Source organism: Oncorhynchus masou, chromosome 28, assembly GCF_036934945.1.
Source record: "Oncorhynchus masou masou isolate Uvic2021 chromosome 28, UVic_Omas_1.1, whole genome shotgun sequence".
Taxonomy (NCBI): domain Eukaryota; kingdom Metazoa; phylum Chordata; class Actinopteri; order Salmoniformes; family Salmonidae; genus Oncorhynchus; species Oncorhynchus masou.
The window spans coordinates 14432673-14453501 of NC_088239.1; the positions used below are offsets into that span (position 1 = coordinate 14432673).

General features: G+C 47.3%; 1 protein-coding gene across 3 annotated transcripts; it reads right to left on the reverse strand.

The window, feature by feature from the left end:
* Nucleotides 1-115: 115 nt before the first annotated feature.
* LOC135517220 (protein Aster-C-like) lies at nt 116-20147 on the reverse strand. Of its 3 annotated transcripts, none has more exons than XM_064941329.1 (18): nt 19904-20147; nt 18836-18948; nt 16428-16539; nt 16138-16238; nt 14678-14773; nt 14133-14213; nt 10373-10497; nt 10082-10241; nt 9729-9885; nt 9446-9586; nt 5793-5911; nt 5568-5710; nt 4985-5088; nt 2948-3124; nt 2711-2774; nt 2417-2536; nt 1746-1851; nt 116-1635 (listed from the first exon to the last, which is right to left on the reverse strand). In XM_064941329.1, the coding sequence occupies exons 2-18, from the start codon at nt 18926-18928 to the stop codon at nt 1570-1572; spliced, it is 1965 nt and encodes a 654-aa protein (XP_064797401.1). In that variant the 5' UTR covers nt 18929-18948; nt 19904-20147; the 3' UTR covers nt 116-1569. The 3 variants fall into 3 exon arrangements, with proteins under 3 accessions (XP_064797401.1, XP_064797399.1, XP_064797400.1); XM_064941327.1 differs by having other exon boundaries at nt 16428-16566; XM_064941328.1 differs by having other exon boundaries at nt 16428-16566; nt 18836-18976.
* Nucleotides 20148-20829: the final 682 nt, after the last annotated feature.

Sequence of the window (20829 nt, forward strand, 5' to 3'; positions counted from 1 at the left end):
AGTAAATCCTGTTATGTACCCTCCCCAGAGAATTAGGATCAGGGTAGAAAGATCCTGATTGTACAGTCAGTGCTTATAGCATCCTGTACCTCCACCTCACATTAACAATAATATGTGGAGAAATATGGGTTTCTTTATTCAAAGCATCAAATCTTTCTTACAAATGTGCAAAATAACCAACTTCATATATGGATAGTGTGGAAAACAAATGTTAGTGTGTACCCTTTTAAACGAGTCACATCCCATAGTTTACACTAATGCAATGTAAACATCAAACAAAACTATGGAAGATTCCTGTGCAATTATAGAACAAGGATGGGTTGGACATACAATATGACATTTTACCGCCACACACACACCAGTGGCATTTGTTTGAGAAATTGTAAGTGGTGATTAACAATAAAATAAAAACAAAGCTAACAAGGCTCTAGTGTGGATTCAACAAGCCGCTGCTCAAATTCTTATATTGGGTGTACACATATGCAGTGCAGTGTTTGAGTGACGTGGCTTCCTGAATGAGTTTGTTTTACCATCATGTGGAATGAATATGAATTACAAAACATTTACTAACCCTCTTAATTTAGCTTATTGTATATGGAGCAATCATCAGGACTAACATAATTAAAATGCAATCAGTATTATTTGCATATTTTAGCTCGAACCAATTAGTCCTGAGAAAGTTCACCTGGGCGTGTTCAGTGGGGTGCAACATTACAGAAGGTTCAGATAGAACTATATTATGTAGAACATGCTTCTCCATCATGTAGAATAAGGATTCATGACAGCTTTATAGAAGGCAGTGTTCAGAACATCGCACCCTTCTAAATACAACACTGATATTGAGCTCTGCTGTATATTTACAAACCAGCTGCAAAACCACCCAAAGATTTTCTTTTTTTAAATGCGTCATCTGTCAATCCAAAACAGCATAATTATTCACATTTACACGAGCAGAAACCCACAGCCATTCAAATATTATTAATAAATTACATTCAAAGTATTTTCTAATTGATTTAGAATACATTTTTTTTCAATCTAAAAAATATAAAAAGTACACAAGGCACCTGTGCAAAAAGTAAAAATCTTACATTGGGATTTATTTCTATAACTGGCTCATCTGCTGTGATGAGCTTGGCAATGGAAGGGGTACGCAGTGAGGCATGCTGGGACTGCATGGAATATACAGTAGTCCAGAAGAACTTCAACTTAATCACCGTAACCCCAGAACATTAAGGAAGAATAAAGTACTCCCTAACCCAACAGACAATGGAACCTCACATAAACCCAAGTCCAACACTCGCCTCCCAGTGTTGATGTTTGGGAACCATTCTCTTCCGCCACAGCGCAGGACCAACAGTTGAACTTTAAAAAAAAAAAACATTCATCCACCTAGTAACACACTATCAATGGCCCTGGGACTTGTACCGTTGTTGCTCTTAGTAACAAGTAGTCGATGTGTGGGTAGTCCCTATAGCAACCCCCCCCTCTTGGGAGAGTGAGTCCTCTGAGGCGCATCCCTGGAGCCTTACGACCCCAGGGTTCATAGGGCGTAGTGAAATCACGACGGCGTCACTGAGGCGTTGCTGTCCTATTGGTTACAAAGTTCTGCTGAAGCACCAATAGAGAGCAGCGGAGCTGTAGAGAAAAGAGGAAGAAAACGGTTAATGACCGTCCAGATACACCTGCAGGGGTCATCTGGGAGGCTGTGACACCGACACACCAACACAGCTGGTCATCTGACTCACCTGCTCCAGTAGGTTGATGGAGTCCTGTAGAACAGCTTTCAGCAGCAGAGTCTCCTCTCTAGTCCTGTGTTGAGGGGCCGGACCGGGACTAAAGTCTGGGGCAAAACTGAGGAGACGGACAAAGACAACAGCAGAGAGAATTCCTCAACATAGCTCACACCAAGTCAGGGAAACTAAGGGGATGTGGCTGACCAAAACAATATTTAATTTGTTCAAATTAGATGAGGGTTAGGGGTTTGCTTAAGGTTAGGTTATAGATTTTGGCAAGTCGGGCTGTCAATTTTTTTATTTTTTTTATTTCCCCTTTATTTAACCAGGTAGGCTAGTTGAGAACAAGTTCTCATTTACAACTGCGACCTGGCCAATATAAAGCATAGCCGTGTGAATAGGCAACAACACAGAGTTACACATGGAGTAAACAATAAGTCCATAACACAGTAGAAAAAAAGAGTCTATATACATTGTGTGCAAAAGGCATGAGGAGGTAGGAGAATAATTACAATTTTGCAGATTAACACTGGAGTGATAAATGATCAGATGGTCATGTGCAGGTCATGTGGGATGTTGGTCAGAGACGTCCCTTCAGTCTCTCCCACCTAAGTCTTGGAACAAGGCCTCAGCCACCCAGAGAGAAGTACTCGTAGGCTTTCACTCAGTGTGCAGCAGCCTACCTGCTCTCGGTCCTCTCCCGGAGGCGGTTCTTGGTGCTCAGGTACATGCGTGTGACCACGTCCTCCATGGCCCACAGCTTAAAGAACAGCCCCAGGTTCAGTACTGTTAGGATCAGCATACTGGGAAGAGCAAGAGAGAGGAGGCAGTAAGCTTTGATTATTTGAGTTCAACAAACACCTGGCTAATATACTGCAAATACACACACGCCTAAGTACTGTTTGAGCTCATGGAGCAGAATGTACTCAGACAATAGAAAGGTTGCATGCTGATTTACGCTTTGAGTGTTGACTTACATGATGCTCATCCCAGCTACGATGGTAGAGACGTTCCACTGTGGACCCTTCATATCCATGGGATCTGACACACAACCGGAGACAGGAAGTCATTACAGGAGACACAGCTTGAATGGAAGACAGATGACTGTGCATCAACTCATGTGCTTGATTACTGATTGTTTGTATTGTATATGTAATGTTATTCATGTGTGCAGAAGATGGTTGTCCAGGGCTAAATAACAGAAGAACATGTACCCGTGTTGCCCTCTCTGTGAGGATCTAGGTCAGGCCTGTACTGGTTGCTGGGGTTCAGGTGCTCCTGTAGTGTCCGACTGAATGTCCTCCTCCGCCGGTGACGCAGCCCGCCAATTGTCTTACCGTGGTCTCCGCCTCCCTGGTTCAGCTCCGCCTCCTCTTCCATCAGCTCCGATTCTGTGATGACATAGGGTGAAAGGAAAAGTCAGGTTAAATGCCTTTGAAGAAGGAGATATAGGAGAGCGGGGGACGGGTCGTTATACAGTTTATGAGAGGGGGGGGACGGGTCGTTATACAGTTTATGAGAGGAGGGGGGACGGGTCGTTATACACTATATGAGAGGGTGGGGACGGGTCGTTATACACTATATGAGAGGGGGGACGGGTCGTTATACAGTTTATGAGAGGAGGGGGGACGGGTCGTTATACACTATATGAGAGGGTGGGGACGGGTCGTTATACAGTATAGGAGAGCGGGGGGGACGGGTCGTTATACACTATATGAGGGGGGGACGGGTCGTTATACACTATAGGAGAGGGGGGACGGGTCGTTATACAGTATAGGAGAGGGGGACGGGTCGTTATACAGTATAGGAGGGGGGGACGGGTCGTTATACACTATATGAGAGGGGGGACGGGTCGTTATACAGTATGAGAGGAGGGGGACGGGTCGTTATACACTATATGAGAGGGTGGGGACGGGTCGTTATACAGTATAGGAGAGCGGGGGACGGGTCGTTATACACTATATGAGGGGGGGGACGGGTCGTTATACACTATAGGAGAGGGGGGACGGGTCGTTATACAGTATAGGAGGGGGGGACGGGTCGTTATACAGTATAGGAGGGGGGTACGGGTCGTTATACACTATAGGAGAGGGGGGGACGGGTCGTTATACACTATAGGAGAGGGGGGGGGGACGTTATACACTATATGAGGGGGGGGCGGGTCGTTATACACTATATGAGAGGGGGGGCGGGTCGTTATACACTATATGAGAGGGGGGCGGGTCGTTATACACTATATGAGAGGGGGGACGGGTCGTTATACCGTATATGAGAGGGGGGGACGGGTCGTTATACCGTATATGAGAGGGGGGACGGGTCGTTATACACTATAGGAGAGCAAGGGACGGGTCGTTATACACTATAGGAGAGGGGGGGGGGGGTCGTTATACACTATAGGAGAGGGGGACGGGTCGTTATACACTATAGGAGAGGGGGGGACGGGTCGTTATACACTATAGGAGAGGGGGGGGGGGTCGTTATACACTATAGGAGAGGGGGGGGACGGGTCGTTATACACTATAGGAGAGGGGGGGACGGGTCGTTATACACTATAGGAGAGCGGGGGACGGGTCGTTATACACTATAGGAGAAGGGGGGACGGGTCGTTATACACTATAGGAGGGGGGGGACGGGTCGTTATACACTATAGGAGAGGGGGAGACGGGTCGTTATACACTATAGGAGAGGGGGGGACGGGTCGTTATACACTATAGGAGAGGGGGGGACGGGTCGTTATACACTATAGGAGAGCGGGTGATGGACAGAAACCAGTGAAGCAGCAACATACTTAGAGAGCAGGAGTTTATTATGGCCAACCCAACACACTCACAGGCAGAGACTCATTGGAGAAAGTGTAGTGTCACGCGTACACTAACAAAATCGGGAAGCAAGTACAGGGAGTGAATTTAATACACAAACAATAGAACAAAGCAAGAAACACGAGTAGCGTACAAACATGAAACAAACAATAACGCCTGAGGAAAGAACCAAAGGGAGTGATAGATATAGGGGAGGTAATCAGGAAGGTGATGGAGTCCAGGTGAGTCTCGTGAGGCGCAGGTGTGCGTAACCATGGTGACAAGTGTTGGTAATAATGCGTAAACTAGCGACAACGAGCACCAGAGAGAGGAGTAGACATGGAAAGGCAGAAAGACACGCTCTCAGAGGAAAATACAGAAGAAGCGAGAAGGAGAGAGATATTCTGAAAGTTGGCGTGGGAGAAAGACGACATCTCCAAGGCTGCTACTCACCCAGGTGTCTGAAGTAGTCCTCCAGGCCGCTCCAGGAGTTCTTGGTGATAAAAGACTTGACCAGCCCCCACGGCTGCTTCTTATACTTCACATCAGTATACACCCTGAACACATCAGCACATCAACTCTACAGTTGTAATTGAATCAGTTACATGGGTAATTAGTCATCACAAACTCTCAAGTACCAAACAGTGCTGATTTTCGTTCTCTGTAATCAGGAACTGATTCAGATTGACCAATAGCTACCAGCAAGAAGAGAGAACCAACAGTACATAGGCCAGCAATATGTGGAAGTGAATGTACCTTTCCTAAAGGATATTGGTCTTTGACACACAAAACCCACTGGGCACACACTGGTTGAATTAACCTTATTTTCACGTCAGTGAAAGTTGGTTGAACCGACATGGAATAGACATCGAATTGACATCTGTGCCCAGTGGGAAACATGTAAAGGCACCTTTGCACTGAACAAAGAGACTGACCACAATGAGAAACTCAACCCCAATACCCTAAAAGTCCTTACACTAAAGTAAACAGAGCAAATATTAAAATGTCTGAAGGGTGTGTTGTCACTGCTGCTCACCTGAGTCGACACTTGTGTTTGGAGTGGCGGATGATACAGTAGAGGTTCTGAGTGTAGAAGTAGTCGTGGTACGGGACGTCGTGTGTGTAGACTTCCGCGTCGACGAGGTAGTACTGACCCTCCCTGGATTCCTTGTACAGGATCTGACAGGACAACAGAGTTACACACTCTGGAAAACACACTACACAACACACACACACACACACCCTGCAGACCTGGGCTCACCTGGTTTTCTGTGGCGGTGGAGAACTTGCCCACCAGAGGGTTGGTGATGGCGATGGTGTAGTTGAGACTCCTCTTCATGGCGCCTGATGCTTCACTCTGCCACGGGGCAAAGCTGGCATCTAAAGACAATCACACATAGGTTAACAAAACACACCTATTATTCTATTTGGTACTGCACTGAAATGGAAAGGCCTGAATTATTTCACAAACACATCATTTGGACCAGGGATGGGCACATGCGAGCCCCCCCCCACACACACTTTGTAGGCCTGCGGATCAATCTCCTCCCCCCAAAAAAATACTCAGTCGGGGTCTCAACTAAATTTCGAAATTTGGTTGTGCATCAGCAGTTTCTCTTATGTCAGTCACTCATCTGGCCTAGCTAGCTAACATTTTATAGATTGGTAAGTTAGTCTAGATGATCTAAACTTTTAGCAATCATGGACAAATAACTGACTGGGGGGGCCCCCATTAAATTTTGTTGGTCACTCTCACTCAGATATACACTTTAGTTTTAAATATCTCTCTGCCCATTGGCAAACTGTGTATAAAACTGCAAATTTTTTCTCTCCGCCCCTCCACCATTGTTTAGTAAGGCAGAGGGGCCCTCCAAACATATTTTTACTTAGGGCCCCCAAAAGGATCTGACTGCATGTGTGAGTACTGTATGCAGAACCAGGAGCCACTGTGGCCCCTCGCTGTGCCATATGACAGGGAGTGCCGAGGACTGTGCCATATGACAGGGAGTGCCGAGGACTGTGCCATATGACAGGGAGTGCCGAGGACTGTGCCATATGACAGGGAGTGCCGAGGACTGTGCCATATGACAGGGAGTGCCGAGGACTGTGCCATATGACAGGGAGTGCCGAGGACTGTGCCATATGACAGGGAGTGCCGAGGACTGTGCCATATGACAGGGAGTGCCGAGGACTGTGCCATATGACAGGGAGTGCCGAGGACTGTGCCATATGACAGGGAGTGCCGAGGACTGTGCCATATGACAGGGAGTGCCGAGGACTGTGCCATATGACAGGGAGTGCCGAGGACTGTGCCATATGACAGGGAGTGCCGAGGACTGTGCCATATGACAGGGAGTGCCGAGGACTGTGCCATATGACAGGGAGTGCCGAGGACTGTGCCATATGACAGGGAGTGCCGAGGACTGTGCCATATGACAGGGAGTGCCGAGGACTGTGCCATATGACAGGGAGTGCCGAGGACTGTGCCATATGACAGGGAGTGCCGAGGACTGTGCCATATGACAGGGAGTGCCGAGGACTGTGCCATATGACAGGGAGTGCCGAGGACTGTGCCATATGACAGGGAGTGCCGAGGACTGTGCCATATGACAGGGAGTGCCGAGGACTGTGCCATATGACAGGGAGTGCCGCGGACTGTGCCATATGACAGGGAGTGCCGAGGACTGTGCCATATGACAGGGAGTGCCGAGGACTGTGCCATATGACAGGGAGTGCCGAGGACTGTGCCATATGACAGGGAGTGCCGAGGACTGTGCCATATGACAGGGAGTGCCGAGGACTGTGCCATATGACAGGGAGTGCCGAGGACTGTGCCATATGACAGGGAGTGCCGAGGACTGTGCCATATGACAGGGAGTGCCGAGGACTGTGCCATATGACAGGGAGTGCCGCGGACTGTGCCATATGACAGGGAGTGCCGCGGACTGTGCCATATGACAGGGAGTGCCGAGGACTGTGCCATATGACAGGGAGTGCCGCGGACTGTGCCATATGACAGGGAGTGCCGCGGACTGTGCCATATGACAGGGAGTGCCGCGGACTGTGCCATATGACAGGGAGTGCCGCGGACTGTGCCATATGACAGGGAGTGCCGCGGACTGTGCCATATGACAGGGAGTGCCGCGGACTGTGCCATATGACAGGGAGTGCCGCGGACTGTGCCATATGACAGGGAGTGCCGCGGACTGTGCCATATGACAGGGAGTGCCGCGGACTGTGCCATATGACAGGGAGTGCCGCGGACTGTGCCATATGACAGGGAGTGCCGCGGACTGTGCCATATGACAGGGAGTGCCGCGGACTGTGCCATATGACAGGGAGTGCCGCGGACTGTGCCATATGACAGGGAGTGCCGCGGACTGTGCCATATGACAGGGAGTGCCGCGGACTGTGCCATATGACAGGGAGTGCCGCGGACTGTGCCATATGACAGGGAGTGCCGCGGACTGTGCCATATGACAGGGAGTGCCGCGGACTGTGCCATATGACAGGGAGTGCCGCGGACTGTGCCATATGACAGGGAGTGCCGCGGACTGTGCCATATGACAGGGAGTGCCGCGGACTGTGCCATATGACAGGGAGTGCCGCGGACTGTGCCATATGACAGGGAGTGCCGCGGACTGTGCCATATGACAGGGAGTGCCGCGGACTGTGCCATATGACAGGGAGTGCCGCGGACTGTGCCATATGACAGGGAGTGCCGCGGACTGTGCCATATGACAGGGAGTGCCGCGGACTGTGCCATATGACAGGGAGTGCCGCGGACTGTGCCATATGACAGGGAGTGCCGCGGACTGTGCCATATGACAGGGAGTGCCGCGGACTGTGCCATATGACAGGGAGTGCCGCGGACTGTGCCATATGACAGGGAGTGCCGCGGACTGTGCCATATGACAGGGAGTGCCGCGGACTGTGCCATATGACAGGGAGTGCCGCGGACTGTGCCATATGACAGGGAGTGCCGCGGACTGTGCCATATGACAGGGAGTGCCGCGGACTGTGCCATATGACAGGGAGTGCCGCGGACTGTGCCATATGACAGGGAGTGCCGCGGACTGTGCCATATGACAGGGAGTGCCGCGGACTGTGCCATATGACAGGGAGTGCCGCGGACTGTGCCATATGACAGGGAGTGCCGCGGACTGTGCCATATGACAGGGAGTGCCGCGGACTGTGCCATAACAGGGAGTGCCGCGGACTGTGCCATAACAGGGAGTGCCGCGGACTGTGCCATAACAGGGAGTGCCGCGGACTGTGCCATAACAGGGAGTGCTGCGGACTGTGCCATAACAGGGAGTGTTGCGGACTGTGCCATAACAGGGAGTGTTGCGGACTGTGCCATAACAGGGAGTGTTGCGGACTGTGCCATAACAGGGAGTGTTGCGGACTGTGCCATAACAGGGAGTGTTGCGGACTGTGCCATAACAGGGAGTGTTGCGGACTGTGCCATAACAGGGAGTGTTGCGGACTGTGCCATAACAGGGAGTGTTGCGGACTGTGCCATAACAGGGAGTGTTGCGGACTGTGCCATAACAGGGAGTGTTGCGGACTGTGCCATAACAGGGAGTGTTGCGGACTGTGCCATAACAGGGAGTGTTGCGGACTGTGCCATAACAGGGAGTGTTGCGGACTGTGCCATAACAGGGAGTGTTGCGGACTGTGCCATAACAGGGAGTGTTGCGGACTGTGCCATAACAGGGAGTGTTGCGGACTGTGCCATAACAGGGAGTGTTGCGGACTGTGCCATAACAGGGAGTGTTGCGGACTGTGCCATAACAGGGAGTGTTGCGGACTGTGCCATAACAGGGAGTGTTGCGGACTGTGCCATAACAGGGAGTGTTGCGGACTGTGCCATAACAGGGAGTGTTTAGGGTGGATGGGGTGATGACTCACTGGTGATCTTCCTGACATTCATGAATCTTCGTATGAAGTGAGAGTCAGTAAAGAGCAGCTCAAACATCTTCTCTGCGCTGATGTTGAAGACCTTGTTCACATAGAGCCTGCCCTGCTGCTCGGAGACACACACCTTCTCCTCTATAAGAGACACCGGGAGAGGGGTTAACATGATCTGAGGAATGCCTCTGAAAACACATCTAAGATGGTGTCAATAGTATCACACAAACACATACTCTAAAGATGCATGCATTTAACAAACACATTTGGGATTCATTCTCACCCTCCTCTGCGCTCTCCGAGCCGCTCTGTTCAGAGAAGTGGTCCAGGTTAGTGTTAAGGTCGAGAGAGAGCTCTGAGCGCTTGGAGACCCTCTCCGGGGCAGAGCGGTCCAGGGATGGGTCAGGGGTGCACTGAGACGAGGTGCTGTGAGCATCATCCTGTAGGACACAAACACAATGACAATGTCACTCTGGCTATGGAAGCCTTGCTATGTACATGTATGCCATCAATGGGACTCATCCTTCATTTGCAAAACTCAGACAATGAAGAAACAATATGGAGACAGTATGCCTCTACAGAGATCACTTAATATCATCCAAGCCTTTTGTGACATTAACATGCCAGGTGTCGTACCGCATTCCTCGAATTGGCGGTGCTCTGTCCGAGGGGTGAGGGTAGGTCCTCTCCCTGGGGCGTGTTGGGCTCAAAGGAGCCCTGATCCCCTGGTTGGAGGCGCAGAGTAGACGGCCTCTCCAGCCTCCCAGAGTCCTCTCCACCGGGTCTCATGGTCAGGCTGCCAGGGACCAGATGGGGAAACAGATTAAAGAAATGTGTCAGTCAGACAGATGTAGGTGAATGCATGCTGTTCACCATGCAGCACCAGATTGATAGAGAAGATAGATGAAGAGTCCTGCTAGTCCTCACCTGGTGTGTGTCTGCGTGGTTGATTCTGCTGATCCCTGTAGACTCTCCATTTCTTCATGGCTCAGGCCCAGATCATTACCATAGTGCTGCTTGACCACCAGCCACAGCTCCAGACTAGTCAATGGCTAGGAGAGAGAGGACAGAGGAGAGAGGGGGTTTAATTGAGAGGAATGGAGGTTGGCACACAGCAAACAGTGAGGCTTGATTAGATTTTTGGTATCATGGAAAAGCAACTGATTTTGGTGTACACAGTTCCATCATCCATCAGCTGCTTGTAGGCTATAGCTTGCAAGAGTTCAATCTCAATAGTCAAAATCAAGAGGATTAATTCCTCTGTCTGGCTTCCTCCAACATAACCATTTTCTACCTGTGCATGAATCTCACATCACCTCCAGTCTTAGTTTCAACCAAACAAAACAGCCCTAACCGGCTCCACACTGATGCCACAAGATATCAAAAAGCAACTCACTGTAGATTAGCGCTTAAGAAATGCAAACAATTATATAAAGAACTGATGCAAAGACGATAGCTGCTACCTTGCTCAGTTGAAAATGGTAGCCTATAGCTATTGACTAATAGCTACAAAATAAACTCAGCAAAAAAAAGAAACGTCCATTTTTCAGGACCCTGTCTTTCAAAGATATTTCGTAAAAATCCAAATAACTTCACAGATCTTCATTGTAAAGGGTTTAAACACTGTTTCTCATGTTTGTTCAATGAACCATGAACAATTAATGAACATGCACCTGTGGAACAGTCGTTAAGACACTAACAGCTTACAGACGGTAGGCAATTAAGGTCACAGTTATGAAAACTTAGTACACTAAAGAGGCCTTTCTACTGACTCTGAAAAACACCAAAGGAAAGATGCCCAGGGTCCCTGCTCATCTGCATGAATGTGCCTTAGGCATGCTGCAAGGAGGCATGAGGACTGCAGATGTGGAAATAAATTGCAATGTCCGTACTGTGAGACGCCTAAGACTGGGCTACAGGGAGACAGGACAGACAGCTGATCGTCCTCGCAGTGGCAGACCACGTGTAGCAACACCTGCACAGGATCCGTACATCTGAACATCACACCTGCGGGACAGGTACAGGATGGCAACAAAAACTGCCCAAGTTACACCAGGAACACACAATCCCTCCATCAGTACTCAGACTGTCCGCAATAGGCTGAGAAAGGCTGGACTGAGGGCTTGTAGGCCTGTGGTAAGGCAGGTCCTCACCAGACATCACAGGCAACAACATTGCCTATGTGCACAAACTCACCGTCGCTGGACCAGACAGGACTGGTAAAAAAGTGCTCATCACTGACAAGTCGCGGTTTTGTCTCACCAGGGGTGATGGTCAGATTCACGTTTATCGTTGAAGGAATGAGCGTTACACCGAGGCCTGGACTCTGGAGCGGGATCAATTTGGAGGTGGAGGGTCCATCATGGTCTGAGGCGGTGTGTCACAGCATCATCGAACTGAGCTTGTTGTCATTGCAGGCAATCTCGACGCTGTGCGTTATAGGGAAGCCATCCTCCTCCCTCATGTCGTACCCTTCCTGCAGGCTCATCCTGACATGACCCTCAAGCATGACAATGCCACCTGCAAGACAGGAATGTCAGTGTTCTGCCATGGCCAGCGACGAGCCCAGATCTCAATCCCATTGAGCACGTCTGGGACCTGTTGGATCGGGCCATTCCCCCAAAAAATGTCTGGGAACTTGCAGGTGCCTTGCTGGAAGAGTGCGATAACATCTCACAGCCAGGACTGGCAAATCTGGTGCAGTCCATGAGAAGATGCACTGCAGTACTTAATGCAGCTGGTGGCCACACCAGATACTGACTTAATGTTTATTTTGACCCCCTCTTTGTTCAGGGACACATTAGTGAATTTCTGTTAGTCACATGTCTGTGGAACTTGTTCAGTTTATGTCTCAGTTGTTGAATTTTGTTATGGTCATAGAAATATTTACACGTTAAGTTTGCTGAAAATATATCCAGTTGACAGTGAGAGGACGTTTCTTTTTTTTTGCTGAGTGTAGATTGTATTTGTCATAGTGTCCATAAACAAAGTATATTTTTAAACTATATGGAGGGAGAATAATAAGTAAATGTAGAAATGTATTTTGAGTTTGTTCAATCGTTCAAAAAACAATTTATGATTAATTTCCTATAAACAGGCACGCGGGGCACCTGCCCTGGAGGTCAGAGGCCCCCCAGATAGCATATAAAACAGGTCATAAGCCATGACAAAATGTCAAATTGCAGATAATTAGCTTTAAAAAAAACTGCAAATAAAGTAGGTGCCCCGAGACTCCAAATCCAGCCCTGCCCATGCAACAGAATCCATTCAAGCAAGCCCCATATAGAACCAGTTTCTTCAATCCAAATTACACACACCTGATCATCATCTAGATGAATAATCAGTCCCTTGTTACCAATCAAGTCAAAATAACAATTTTAAAAGATGTTTTACTTACTTCTCTGTAGCCATTTTACTCTGTTCTGGTCCCTGGACTGAACTGTAATAACCTGTTCACCGTCACAAAACAATCAGGAAGTCCTAGCGCCCTCAGCCCGACAACGGGAACACGAGCGCTCCACCCATTGATACAGAGATAGGTAACCTCGATAACAGCTCTACTGAATGCCAAAACTCTGGTTCAGTGACAACGAAAATCAGATCGGTTGATGAATAGCCTCTTTGGGGCGTAATGCGAACGACTGCCCTGAAGAATGGATAGGTAATGAAAAGACAGAGCTTTCTGTCTTAAGCAAATAAACCTTCCTAACCACACCTTGAGGGGTCATTGAACTTCACCGTCATTCGCTAACTCCCGAGTCACACTAGTGTTATTGTGGAGTTGTTTGCACAGCTTAATTCCCTCAGTCCACAGTCTTCCGGGTATTGCACTAGTTGGCCATAGAGTTTGCATTCATTCCAGGTGCTAGAATGTTTTAGCCCCACTTTGCTATCAAAAGAGTGAGTACATTATAAAATGTACTTCTATTCCCCTTGTATACTACATAATAACCGAATGTTAGGGGCAGGGGGCCAGTCCGAGGAGCATGGTGTGTACTCAGGATTGATTAGATAAGAGCAGTCTGCCAGGGTAAAGTCACAAAAGCCTTGCATACTAAATAGGACTCCAGATAAGTTGCATGGAGCTACGATAACCCTGCAACATGGACACTATCTGGTTATCTAGTCGTTGACTTTCTTCATGTCACTGGATCAATGCCATTCCATAGGTGATTACCGGGAACACGTTGCCTTTTAGACACAGAGCCAAGGTCAGTTTAACTTGTTATCAAGGGTAGGATTGAGTGAGGGGAAGATGATCCTAGATCTGTGCTTAACATAACTCCTACTTATAGAAATGCCCTTGCCTTAGAAATGCTTGCTGTCGAGACAACCAAAACCATGGTGACAACAATGTTGGAAGGGGGGGCAGGGCAGTGTGTAACTGGGTGTGGAAAAGGCCCAGTGTTGAAAGGAGGGGACATTCTGGGTGTCCCATTTCCAGTGTTTGACAGCCCTCAATCCATATCCACACCCTGCTCTATCTGGACAGGACAGTTTCAACATAAACAGAACCGTGGACCTGCCATAGCTAACAGTACTTTACACCCAGGGTGCATCCTGAATATGGCACAGGGCCCAGGTTAAAAGTAGTGCACTTTATAGGGAATAGGGTGCCATTTGGGATGCATCCCCAGTGAGTGAAGTGAGGTTATATGAGGTCACTGTCAGCTGATCTGTGCCTCACCTTGTCCATCAGTGTGTTCTGCCACATCCGAAACACTCCCTGGTAACTCTTCTCTCTGGCTGAGAAGGAAGTGAAGAACAACTGTAGGGAAGAGAGAGACGCTTCAGTTCAAATTAAAATTCCACCCCAAAAACTGGCTGCTTTGCAGATCAGCAATCAAGTTGTCAAGATATTTAACTACTGAAATAAAATACAGAAATACAGCCGGTATGATGCATTTTGCACCATGATTCCCCCCAAAATTATTAGTCCCAAAATGTTTTGCATGTCAAAAAAAGTTGGGATATAGTACTACAATATAGTTTATGTGTGGAGTTCTGCTTTAATACTATTGCAGTGATAACCGTCTATTGGTTTGCATTGAGGATAGACAGAAGAGGTAAGCAGCATGTTATTTTGTCAGTGCTGCTGCACTCTTGAGCATGAAAAGTTGCTTGATGGGTTAAACCATGAAAAGCACAGGGTCTCTTAGCTCTGGTCCAAGGCGTTAGTGCAACTGCCCAGGGATATTGAACAGAACCCAGGTGTTGTTTGAGTGACTGTACCTTCTCAGAGTCTGTGCAGATCTGAATGGCGTTGGGGATCAGCCGTGCAGTCTTCTCTCTGTACATGGCCTTGATGTCCCTCAGAGTCAAGACTATCTACGACCACAGAGCACAGTGATGTCCCTCAGAGTCAAGACTATCTACGACCACAGAGCACAGTGATGTCCCTCAGAGTCAAGACTATCTACGACCACAGAGCACAGTGATGTCCCTCAGAGTCAAGGCTATCTACGACCACAGAGCACAGTGATGTCCCTCAGAGTCAAGACTATCTACGACCACAGAGCACAGTGATGTCCCTCAGAGTCAAGACTATCTACGACCACAGAGCACAGTGATGTCCCTCAGAGTCAAGGCTATCTACGACCACAGAGCACAGTGATGTCCCTCAGAGTCAAGACTATCTACGACCACAGAGATGTCCCTCAGAGTCAAGACTATCTACGACCACAGAGCACAGTGATGTCCCTCAGAGTCAAGGCTATCTACGACCACAGAGCACAGTGATGTCCCTCAGAGTCAAGACTATCTACGACCACAGAGCACAGTGATGTCCCTCAGAGTCAAGGCTATCTACGACCACAGAGCACAGTGATGTCCCTCAGAGTCAAGGCTATCTACGACCACAGAGCACAGTGATGTCCCTCAGAGTCAAGGCTATCTACGACCACAGAGCACAGTGATGTCCCTCAGAGTCAAGGCTATCTACGACCACAGAGCACAGTGATGTCCCTCAGAGTCAAGACTATCTACGACCACAGAGCACAGTGATGTCCCTCAGAGTCAAGACTATCTACGACCACAGAGCACAGTGATGTCCCTCAGAGTCAAGACTATCTACGACCACAGAGCACAGTGATGTCCCTCAGAGTCAAGACTATCTACGACCACAGAGCACAGTGATGTCCCTCAGAGTCAAGGCTATCTACGACCACAGAGCACAGTGATGTCCCTCAGAGTCAAGACTATCTACGACCACAGAGCACAGTGATGTCCCTCAGAGTCAAGACTATCTACGACCACAGAGCACAGTGATGTCCCTCAGAGTCAAGACTATCTACGACCACAGAGATGTCCCTCAGAGTCAAGACTATCTACGACCACAGAGCACAGTGATGTCCCTCAGAGTCAAGACTATCTACGACCACAGAGCACAGTGATGTCCCTCAGAGTCAAGACTATCTACGACCACAGAGCACAGTGATGTCCCTCAGAGTCAAGACTATCTACGACCACAGAGCACAGTGATGTCCCTCAAGAGTCTAGGCTATCTACGTCCACAGAGACGTCCCTCAGACTCTAGGCTATCTACGATTCCAGAGCACACTGATCACATCCTTAACATGACCAGAATAATGCAATATATAAACATATTTACGATATATCATTATCCAATTTAATTCATCCTCTAAACAGAAAACGGTGCCTTTATTTTTCCTTTCCCTCATGTGTGAGCTCACCTTTGTCCCCCAAAACACATTGCTATAGAAACAGAGCCAGTTCTCCGACAGGTAGAGGCGTCCCTGCAGTAGAATGTCTCTCTGGAGGGCACAGGTGTAGTCTGGGGAAAATACACGGGATGCAGCGAGAGATGGGTACACACTTAGACACAGGTAAGGTACAGGTGTGCTGGTATATGCAGGTAAGCTCTGTATATAGGACGTCTGGTGAGAGGTGCCGATATGTTTGGTTTTTGAGAGATGGTGATAGGGGAGCCGTATCTGGCTTCTTTCACACACACACAACTCACCCACGATGAGTCTCTCTGACTCAGGCAGTTCTCTGAACAGCTTCCTAAACTCCTCAACCCTCTGTTTGTAGGTGGGGGCAGGCAGGACTTGGGGGGTGGGCAGACACTGGCCCTGAGGGTCGGATCTCGGATTAACAGGCTGCAGAAATAACATTAGAATCACATCAAAGCTCATTTGAAAACTAATTACTATACTACATTGGTCATGCTGGCTGAACCTCTTGAATTCAGTATATAGAATATATTAATCTGACAATTGGTCAATAAGCTCTCGCCATTCAGTAAATACAGAGAAGGCCAAGAACTGAACACTAATGCAGCTGAAAAACAGTATCACCCCACAAGCTTTGTACATTGTCAGTGTTGGGGAAGCTACTCTGAAAATATCTATTACTTCACACCAATATAAGTTACGCTACACTAAAGCTACCCCTATGAAAAAGTAGTTCACTACATCCAAACTACTTCCTGAGAAATTCTAATATACAAATCTGAAATGTCAGACTACAAATTGCAAGAGCAGATCTGTTTGGGGTTATACAGTGCCGTCGGAAAGTATTCAGACCCCTTGACTTTTTCCACTTTGATACAAACCTATTCTAAAATGGATTACACTTTTTTTTTAAACAAAGCGAAAAGTTTTTGAAATTTTAGAAAATGTATTAAAATCATAAACAGAAATGCCATAATTTACATAACTATTCAGACCCTTTGCTATGTGACTTGAATTTGAGCTCCGGTGCATCCTGTTTCCATTGACCATCCTTGGGATGTTTCTACAACTTGATTGGAGTCCACCTGTAGTAAATGTAATTGATTGGACATGATTTGGAAAGGCACACACACCTTTCTATACAAGGTCCAACAGTTGACAGTTGACAGTGCATGTCAGAACAAAAACCAAGCCAAGAGGTCAAAGACAAAGAGGAAACCTGGCACCATTCCCACAGTGAAGCATGGTGGTGAAGCATGGTGGTGGTAGCATCATGCTGTGGGGATGTTTTTCAGCAGCAGGGACTGGGAGAGTAGTCTGAATTGAGGCAAAGATGAACGAACCAAAGTACAGAGAGATCCTTGATATCCTGCTCCAGAGAGCTCGGGACCTCAGACTGGGGCGAAGGTACACGTTCCAATAGGACAACGACCCTAAGCACACGGCCAAGACAATGCAAGAGTGGCTTCAGGACAAGTCTCTGAATGTCCTTGAGTTGTCTAGCCAGAGCCCGGACTTGAACTGGATCAAACATCTCTGGAGAGACCTGAAAATAGCTGTGCAGCAATGCTTTCCATCCAACCTGACAGCATGAGAGCATCTGTAGAGAAGAATGGGAGAAACCCCCCAAATACTGGTTGTGCCAAACTTTTAGCGTCATACCCCTGAAGAGTCGAGGCTGTAATCGCTGCCAAAGGTGTTTCAACAAAGTACTGAGTAAAGGGTCTGAATTCTTATGTAAATCTGCTAAGTTTTATTTGTATTACATTTGCCAACATTTCTAAAAACCTATTTTTGTTTTTTCATTATGGGGTATTGTGTGTAAATTGAGGGGGGGAAACTATTTAACCAATTTTAGAATAAGGCTAACAAAATGTGGAAAAAGTCAAGGGGTCTGAATACTTTGACAGCACTGTACATTAACAATGTGTCATTCAGCCTATTAAACACAAGAAGGTTGTTTGAGGTGAGAATTAAGCAGGCCTGATGCCCAAAAAAGGAAATTGCCTACTTCATCCACATTTATTTTTACAAAAAAACTAGTCTAGTTCCAGTACTTAGTTACCACTACATGGAGAAACAAAGTAAAGAACCACTGAAATCACTACCTAGATTTAGATTACTAGTTGAACTACATGTATTTTATTTAACTAGGCAGGTCAGTTAAGAACTAATTCTTATTTACAATGACAGCCTACCGGGGAACAGTGGGTGAACTGCTGTGTTCAGGGGCAGAACGACAGATTTGTACCGTTTCAGCTTGAGGATTCAATCCAGCAACTTTTCGGTTACGAGTCCAACACTCTAACCACTAGGCTACTTGCCGCTAATAGCTAATGTAATGATATGTCTACATAACACATTGGAGAAGAGTCAGAATGGTCTTCTCCACTAGAGTGCAGTAACAGTTGATGGTTTGATGTGTGTACGAGTGGGGAGTAGGCAGGATTCATGGCACATCTATCACAGGAGGCTGCTGAGGGGAGAACGGCTCATAATGGCCGGAACGGAGCAAAGGGAATGGCATCAAGCACCCTGGAAACCGAACGTTTGGTGTTTTTGATACCATTACACTCCAGTCATTACCACAAGCCTGTTCTCCCCAATGAAGGTGCCACCAACCTCCTGTGTATACTATGTAGGGGTAAGTGCATGATAGTCAGACAGGTAAACAGAGGGGCTCCCTGTATCTTACCTCATGATCCTCAGAGTTCCACCTATACTCCCCCATGGAGGCTGTCTCGTCTGTGACATCAGTGCCCACCCCTGACCGGGACACCTGGTCCATCAGATCCACTGTTCCGCTTACTGGGTAGTAGAGATAGAGGCCTAGTAGCTTTAGCACACAAGATAATTCCAGCAGTCCATGTCAGTATAGCAGGACTACTGGACTGGACATCCTGCTGCTATATAGGGATTTGTTTGTTCATGGCTGGTCTCCACTGAAGATGGTCAAACTTTGCAGACCATGCTAAGAGGTATGAGGATGGAATTGATATCCTATGCAGGACTCTCACTTAACCCACTTTTCTGATGAGAGAGTGAGAGCACAAAAAAAGAGGCACAACAAAACTGGTTTATCCTGCCCTGCCTGTCACCCAGGAGAAACATTGTGTTCTGAATGAGAAGTGTTTTGAGATTATTTTATATCATTAGTTCTATGAATTGATACATTCTGATCACTTTGAATACATATTTATATTCTGCGCTCTCAGGCGAACTTGTCATTTCCATTTTGTTCGCAGTGAGTTCAAAAGACTGGACATGAAGAGCAAACATTTTAGCAGTGCGAATCTCAAGTGATTAACAAGATTGTATGATATCTAAAACACTGCGTAAAGGGAGATGCGTCTTTGCTCGTCCACTGTGCCAAATTCCATTGGCATACGGGCCTACATGCCACGTTTGGGTGGTAGTCTGGACTAGGAAACTCGGAAATGTCCGACTTGCTAACTGGTTGTAGTTATACACGTGCCGCGTTCAACCAGTTAACCATTCGGAAATGTCCGCGTTTTCTTAGTTCCGACTAGTACGTGAACTTGGCAATAGTGCGAAATCGCATCAGGCCAGTTGTCAAATTCCTCATCATCCATCACCATAGTTGCTTTCAATACAATAGTTAACGACTTGGATGACAGTCAAAACATTTTTCCCAGTCAGCTCTTTTTTTTCAAGTTGTTTTGAACGTGGCACATATCCGATCTTCTGAGGGATACAACATCAGTAGTAAGCAGGTAAAAGACGGTGCACATAAATAACCTACCTGGAAATGACACGAGATCTTTATCTTCTGCACGGAGTCCTATGTGAGTCCGGGATGAAGCTTTGTGAAGACCCAAATTCTTGTAAGCATGTCACCACCGGCTCCGTTTGACATGTGTCATTCATGCAAAACCAACTCAGGCCTTTCCTTCGGCAATGTGCACCGGCAGGTTCCTTAAATAAATGTGTGGCGTCATAAATAGCCTATATGTGCTGCAAGCCCGTCCACCTGATAACAGGTGAGACGAGTGGACGGATGCTGCGTTCATAACCAAGTGGGAAGGTAGTATTTACCATATTCGACTACGATGGGAAAAATCAGTTGAACGGCCATCCAACTGGTAATTACTAGTGGGAAACTAATCTCTCATCCATGAGCTCCGACTTCTTCCACATGTTGAACTCTGACGTCACCTACTAAGGAAATTACCTGGATTACAGCAGTTAAATGCAACAAAATATGACTTATACAAATCAATCTACTAATGTTTTTTGAACACAATAATTTGTTCACAAGCATGATAGCTGTACTTTTAGTTCATGGTTAATGTTTGCCATTAGTCAATCAGCACTTCTTAACGAGTTCAACGCATGTGAATGCATCGAACTTCTATTTATGACTTCACAACGGGTAATCACCACCTTCCCACTTGGTTATGAATGTAGCATTAACTTTTCACTTGACCCAGCCCATAGAGGAAAATACCACGAAGGAGTTGTCACCATGGTCATGCTTTGCTCATTACCATTTGCATACTTTAACTGGTGGCTGTCAAACAGGTCTAAAAAGAGCCATCATTCTTTGTTCTGTTCAAACCTCACAGATCTTGTTCTAGAGCTGCATTACCAAATCAGTTCTCTCTACTCCCATTTCAAAGAATGTTAATTGGCAGGCACAGGATGCAGTACATCAAGCTTTTATATTTT

Excerpts from the sequence above, each read along its gene's own strand:
- LOC135517220 (XM_064941327.1), bottom strand. The coding sequence starts at position 18,928 with ATGGACCAGGTGTCCCGGTCAGGGGTGGGCACTGATGTCACAGACGAG. Across the intron at positions 16,567-18,835 it reads GGAACTCTGAGGATCATGAG|CCTGTTAATCCGAGATCCGA; the intron begins GTAAGATACAGG and ends TTATTTCTGCAG. Across the intron at positions 5,711-5,792 it reads CCACCGCCACAGAAAACCAG|ATCCTGTACAAGGAATCCAG; the intron begins GTGAGCCCAGGT and ends TTGTCCTGTCAG.